Here is a 7,502-nt window from a genome sequence, read left to right as displayed (position 1 = left end):
CACCAATGAATGGAAATTGTTTGATCAATGTATATTAGTAATGTGCCAACTATTAATGTTCATCTGGCCCATGTCAATTGTGTGAAATGATTGGTACTTTGAGTAGTAAGGAGTTTTGTTCTAAAACTAGCAGGCTAACTACCTAGGCATACAAAACAGCAACAGCAGCATAGTTGGCACTGATAAAAACAAGCTCACTGGTGTTTCTGGCAGCGTTGTTCCGTGTGATATTTTGCAGCTAGTGGGAATGATAGGTGTGTGTGTTAGGGCATGGTCATGTGAAGGATGCAATCAAAATCCATTTGAAGATGACATTTATTTTTATAGCACTATACACTTTTTAAAGCAATATATTTCTTTAATAGAAGACTAATCAAATTGTATAGCAGTTATCTATGTACAGATCAACATAATGGCACACATTCATACATACTGCAAAGGTTGATCAGTATTAAACACGCCATTTGTTCAAGCCAAGAAAAAGGTGGAACTAAGTATTTAACCATATGTACATTTTCCAATTCCTATGAGCACAATAATGTGCTTATTCCTCCAGTAAGTTAATTGTTAGCTTTAGCTGATAGTAAAGACGTTGGCACTTCATGCCAAATTAATGAAGCCTAATGCTGATGACTCAAACTGACAAGATCGGCAATAGTTTATTGTGGACACACGACACCGGATGGTTATACAGACATTCCAAAACACTAACTGTACCGCAGGAAGGGAATGTGGTTTATTCTTTTACATTATGCTACTCATGTTGAGCACATCGTCCAATAAATATGGCAGCGGTGTTGTATTGATATCCTGGGAGAAGCAAACCTGTGGAAAGCAAACGCATGTTTACTTTGTAAGTTTATTACATATGTACAGTATTGATATCACCATAAATGGTTTAAATTGGGAAAAACCAACAATGCACATACCTCATGACGCTCTCCTACTTGAGTTCAGGAATAACTCAATATATCTGTTCTCTGTGTAGAAAGAAAGCAAGGTCCCATGTTATGCTTCATAAGCATCGCTCACAAGCATTACGTTTGAGAGATGTTCAGCAGATGTAATGACTCACGCATGTACTCCTTGTCTTTGGACATGGCCGCCACTGCATCCTTGTGGCTTCTGAAGTGCACCTCTGCCTCACCGCTGGCCTTCCCGTCTGAGTGATACTCCACCATGATCCTGGCCACCCTCAGAGGACCAAAGAACTGGGAGACACAACACAAATCATAAAGACAGTTAAAACCCAACCATAAATTTCCAGACGCTCACCGTACAAATCCTTTCCACAAATCTGTGCAAATCATTACCACTAATGTCAAGTCATATTCAGCACTTCTGCTTTCTGAACCTGTATTTCCTACACGGATACATATTTACATTCACTGTACGGCAGGTCTTTTAGCATGAAAGGCATTTGCTTGAGTTCAATGGTGGAGATGTTGGAAACATTTACTTTGACAATGTCCTCTGCAGTGGCTTCGTATGGAAGCCCTCTCATGTGCACATAGTGGATGGGAACCACAGAGGCTTGGCTTGCAGCGGATCTTCCTGTGGAAGAGAAAAAAAAATGTTTTACACGAGAACATGTCATATTTATATAATAATCCGTTTCACCAATTGTGTCGTCATAACCAATGAAAAATAAAGGGAAATACAGGTAAGTGTGCCACATTGTCACTGCTTTTAAGCCGTCTTACCAGATCTGAGTGGCTGGGCTTCACCTCTCTCCCATTCCAAAGCTGTGTGGGGGGTGTTAGCAGGAGGGGGTCTGTTCAGAGGCGGGGATCTGTTCGGAGGGGGCGCTTGTGGCTCCTGGGCCCTCGGGCCACGCTGCGATGTGATCTCACTTTTACAGCTGGGGAATATCTCAACATACCTGAACACAAGGGGAAAGAACAGTGCATCAACACAAGGTAAAACACAACTTAAAGGATGCCTGATTGTTTACTACTGAATAGTGATGCTTTTCAAACAGTATTTTTATTATGAATACTTATGCTGTAGTATACAGCGCATTTAAAAAGTGTTGAGACGCCATCACTTTTTTCACATTTTGTTATGTTCAAATAATTGAAATTCACTTTTCCCTCAATACCTTATAATGATAAGCCAAAAAAAGGGCTTTAGAATTGTATGCAACTTTATTAAAAAAGAAAAACTGAAACATCACACTGACATACGAACGTATTCAGACCCTTTGTGATGACACTTAGCTCAAGTGCCTCCCATTTCCCTTGATCATCTATGACAGGGGTTTTCAACTGGTTTTGTCCCAGGGACCACCATTCTGACTAGAAAGTAATCCATGGCCCACTGATGTGCCTGCGCGAGCGTGCGTGCGTGTGTGTGTGTGTAGAGAGAGGGGAGACCTATCAGTGTGATATCTGGGCATGGTGAAGTCCACACAGTCTGTCTATTCCTGGCGAAATGGTAGACAGCAACAGTCTCATATCATTCTCTGGTGCAAGCCTTGCCCTGTACTTATTCTTCAAGTACGCCAGTGTAAAAAAGTAGTTGGAAAGGGCAAAAGACACCTCATTGCTTTTGCAGCAAGCTCTGGAAATTCTATCTGACAACTTATCCAGAACTTTAGTCATATGAAAATCACGCCTTCATGGCTTCATTTGACAGTAATGTTGAACACACGAAACACAGTGGTACCTCCTCTCCTGCTCTGTCTGTCGTCACTGTAAATCTTGTGATTTGATGTATTCCTCATTGTGTTTTCTTTTTCTTTTTTTACTTTGTTTCCCTGTATCTTGTGAAGGTGTAGCTTTGTTGGAAGCCTGTCCTTGCCCCTCTATCCTGGCAGCCTGTCCCTCCGTCATGGCAGTCTGTCCCTCTCCTCACTAAACACTGCACCATTGGTGCTTCTGACCAGCTAACTCGACATTGGAACGAAATGTTAGCTAAGGGCAGTAGATAACTTCAGTCGTTCACCAAAAGTATTACTTTTTCGACTAAACTTCAAAAGTACACCTAGGCTATGCTTTACCGCAGATGCTTGTCAACTTCGCGCGCCAGACTGTACGTTATGAATAATATGCGTATGGTGTTTTAGACATTAGGGACGCAATGCATTACCATCAGCAAATCACAGGCTATCATAGACTGGATAGGTGCAAGGCTACATTCTGTCAGCGTGAATCTCCTTTAGACATATTTTTCTTATTCTAGATATTTTTCACAATATGCAAGTGTAATCTGGAAATGTGTTGAAATATCAAAGCGAACCCCCGGTTGAAAACCCCTGATCTATGAGATGCTTCTACACGTTGAACGTCCACCTGTGGTAAATCTAATTGATTGGACGTGATTTGGAAAGGCACACACCTATCTATAAGGTCTCACAACTGACAATGCATATCAGAGCAAACACAAAGCCATGAGGTCAAAGGAACTGAAGGAAGGCTATTCTACAAAGCATCTGGGTGGTGTGATGCAACTTCCACTATCCTCTTATGGAGCCAATAGTGACAACTGGACATCAAAACACTTGGATATTTTCTTAGAATTGTTTCCTCCCTTCATCATTTAAATCACCTTGTCTCTTTAGTTCTCATTTCCTTGGTTATTTCCTATCCTGGCTGATGACCCTTGGATAGACTACTTTAACCATTCATAGTTATTCATACCTAATTATGATGAGTTATGGTTAAAGAATTGCCACCTCTGTATCATGTGCGAGTAGTTTGTCATCTGCCTTAATCTGGAACTCAAAAGCACAGGGGGTTGAAGATTTACGCAAGTAGTAGATTTATTTATTTTGAATGTTGCAAACAAATAAAATATAAGGCCTAGGTGCACCTGCCAATCACTTGGCAGAAACTCAATGCATGTAGACATGGTCAAGAAGATCTGCTGAGGTTGAAGACAGAATGAGGAAGAAGGGTGATTTAAGTGACGTGGTATGGTTGATGGTACCAGATAGGCTGTTTTGAATATTTCAGAATGTGCTGATCTACTGGGATTTTCACACACAGGGTTTACAGAGAAGGGTTCAAAAAAGAAACATCCAGTGAGGGGCAGCTCTCTGCATGAAAACGCCTTGTTGATGGCAGAGGTCAGAAGAATGGCCAGACTGGTTCAAGTTGATGGAAAGGCAACAGTTACTCAAATAACCAGTTGTTAAAACCAATGTATGCAGAAGAGCATCTAAATGCACAACACATCAAATCTTGAAGCAGATGGGCTAGCAGCTGAAGACCACACCGGGTGCCACTCCTGTCAGCTAAGAACAGGAAACTGGGGCTACAGTGGGCACAGGTTCACCAAATTTGGACAATTGAAGATTCGAAAAATGTTGCCTGGTCAGATGAGTCTCGATTTCTGCTGTGAAATTCAAATGGTGGATCAGAATTTGGCGTAAGCATCATAAAAGCATGGATCCTTGTTTCAACAATTCAGACTGGTGGTGGAATGGACGGTGTGGGGGATATTTTCTTGGCACAGTTTGGGCCCCTTAGTACCAGTTGAGCATCCTTTAAATGCTACAGCCTACCTGAGTATTATTGCTCACCATATCCATCCCTTTATGACCACAGTGTAACCATCTTCTAATGACTATTGTCAGTAGGATAACATGCCATTTCACAAAACCCATATCATCCCAGACTGGTTCCTTGAACATGACAACTAGTTCACTGTACTCAAATGGCCTCCAGTCACTAGATCTCAATCCAATAGAGCACCTTTGGGATGTGGTGGAATGGGAGATTTGAATAATGAAGGTGTTGCCCACAAATATTCAGAAACTGCATGGTGCCATCATGTCAAAATGGACCAAAATCTCTGAGGAGCGTTTCCAGCACCTTTTTGAGTCCATGTCACAAAGAATGAAGACAGTTCTGAAGGCAAAAGGGGGTCCAACCCAGTACTGGCAAGGTGTACCTAATAAAACGCTACAGCACACCTGTTCGCAATAAAAAATACTGATGGGGAAACGTAAGTATAATTTTTGTTTTGTTCTAGTGGGTAAGCAGTAGAACTTGTATATTGGGATTGTATTTTATTTTATTGTATCTTATTTTTTTTATTTTTTTTTATTTATTGTCAATGTTATGTTTGATATACGTTAATGCCTTTTTTAGGTTGTATAGCCTTTTTCACTCTGGCTGGGGGACTGCCAATGGAAACTAGCCTTTTGGCTATAATTGGGTGCATTTACATTTTAATGTTCATGAATGTACACTGTCCCTCTTGATCAAATAAACAAATTGATTGATTGATTGAAGTGACATTACTATTCACAACAATGAGTTCAACAAACCAAAGTGTTTTGTCATAAAAGGACTGAATCTTTATGGAATTCTTCAAAATAACCAAATGACCCACCTGTGTCCCATAACCTCCTTGTCTTTCTCCAGGGCACTGTCAGCCATCTCCGGAGAGGCAAACTGAACGTAGGCCTGTCCAATGCTCTGGCCTCTGGAGTTGGACACCAGGGTCACCCCATCCTCTACAATGTCTAATCCTGAGGGCAAGAAACGATTAACTGGGTACATAATCTACAATTACATTTGAGAAAAGTAAAGTACATGATGAATCACTATAAATGTGCCTGCATCTCAACTGGTGGAGCAAAATGCTAACACCACCAGATAACCAAGTCATGGGTTTGATGTTGCAGGAGCACACATTCATACATATAACATGTATAACATTACTCTGATAGACATTTTCTTGGATAAAGGTGGTTGCTTTTAGAATATAAATCATGTAATGTAACGGACCTGTAAAGAATTGAATGATGTCCTTCTCTGTACTGTTGAAAGGTAGACCTCTGAGCCGCACCACCCCGTCGTTGGCCAGCGGATCTGGCCCCTTCAATATGGCTTCTGCTTGTTCATCTGTCACTTCAAACACTGGATAACACACAGATGTTGCTCAGAATAAAGGTCATTACCAGAATTAAACAAAGAGAAAACTTAAGGTTAAACATAACACAACACACCAATACTAGGAGCCTTAATAAAAGGGTTGTCTATTTTCAGTGAGTTATTCTATCATTTAGCATTAAGCATCTCTAAAGTCTAAAAAAAAGAGAGAATGGCATAAGAGATCTTGATAAGGTGAAACACGAGTTTCCACCCAATAATGGTAAGGTTTATAACAATGAGACACAAACCCTCAATGTAGCGGGGTCCTAGATATTGCCTGTGTCTCTCCAGTGCCTTGCTGACATCCTCCTCAGTCTCCAGCTCCATGAAAGCTTGTCCATTCGGCCTCCCATCTCTGAGATGCATGAAATGAATTCCTTTCACTCCTTCGCGAATCCTGCACTCTGAGACATTAAATTAAATCATATGAGTATGTGACCACATATCGTAATGAGACACATCAAGTTACTAAGATGGCAGGCAAACCATATACACATTACAGTATGGATAGTGGATGGGGAATGTTACGCTAAACTAGATATTAGATGGGCTTCACCTACCAGAGAAAAATTCCAATACATCCTCTTTTTTGCAGGACCAAGGCAAGCCCTTGACACGGACTATGAAAACATCCTTTGACTCCGGCTGTGGGGTTGCATCGTACTCTGGTAGAGGTGGGTACTCCTCCTCCTTAAATGGCAACGTTACCCCTGCCTAGATAGTACCATAGGATAATATACAGTAGTTAGCTGAGGAAGCAGAGGATGGCGTATGGGCAACCTCTCACCTGGAAATACACATGCACGCCACGCACTCGTAAGGAGAAGAGGGACAGCTTAGGACGAATACAGACATGACTTTCAACTGCCTGGGCTGTGGCTTACATTACTTTACTATGCTAGGTAAGGTTAGCTAACTTTTTTGATTCAATACCTCGGTCAACTGGTTCCTCTGACATGATGTCCACGTTGACTTGACGTTCAAAACAACTGTCCGTGTATGACTGGTTGACCAGTGATGATACCGTGGCCGATCGTATTGGTCACCTAAGAGCCCCAGAACTTGAGAGGGCTTGTTTTGAAGAAATATCTTGGAACACGGTTGCCTTCCACCAAGAGCACGAAACAGAGTTGATATCAACACAGCCCTACAGTGCCCGGACATATTGAGAGACGAATGTAAATCTCGCCCTTCCTTGAAATTATTTTATATCTTCGCCCCCCGCATTTGCATTAAAGTCTTGGTGTCTGGTGAACCTTGTGCTTATTATTAATCCTTGCCTTGACCTAAATCACAGAGGACAACTACAAAAACGTCAACCCAACACACGCCGGGCATGTTCTTCAAAGTCGAAGGTCATTCAGCTAACAAAGTGAAAAACAAGGAGAATTCCGAAACTATGCTTGAGCCACGTTTAGTCAAATATCGCCATCTAGAGCTTGGGAAGTCTACAGTAAGTAAGGGAGACGAATGGATGGTTCTCCAGCAACTTTTTTAGAAAAACATTTTTAGACTTGATGAAAGATTTATTATTTAGTATTGTATTGGTGTATTTACTCTAAAAATAAATAAATACAAATAAAATATGGGATAGTTGTGTATGGTCTACAGGTCTTA

At 41.2% G+C, this 7,502-nt stretch overlaps 1 protein-coding gene across 1 annotated transcript; it reads right to left on the bottom strand.

Annotated features, from left to right (window-relative positions):
- Window positions 1-297: 297 nt before the first annotated feature.
- On the bottom strand, window positions 298-7,269 carry grsf1 (G-rich RNA sequence binding factor 1). The gene is made up of 10 exons (XM_012828648.3): window positions 6,819-7,269; window positions 6,446-6,599; window positions 6,134-6,289; window positions 5,739-5,870; window positions 5,341-5,479; window positions 1,704-1,882; window positions 1,460-1,554; window positions 1,076-1,211; window positions 930-980; window positions 298-825 (listed from the first exon to the last, which is right to left on the bottom strand). Exons 1-9 carry the CDS (start codon window positions 7,047-7,049, stop codon window positions 931-933), a joined length of 1,272 nt encoding a protein of 423 aa, XP_012684102.2. The 5' UTR covers window positions 7,050-7,269; the 3' UTR covers window positions 298-825; window position 930.
- Between the last annotated feature and the right edge of the window lie 233 nt (window positions 7,270-7,502).

This window comes from Clupea harengus, chromosome 7, assembly GCF_900700415.2.
Source record: "Clupea harengus chromosome 7, Ch_v2.0.2, whole genome shotgun sequence".
NCBI classification, from domain to species: domain Eukaryota; kingdom Metazoa; phylum Chordata; class Actinopteri; order Clupeiformes; family Clupeidae; genus Clupea; species Clupea harengus.
This window is presented reverse-complemented; position numbering and strand designations above follow the sequence as displayed.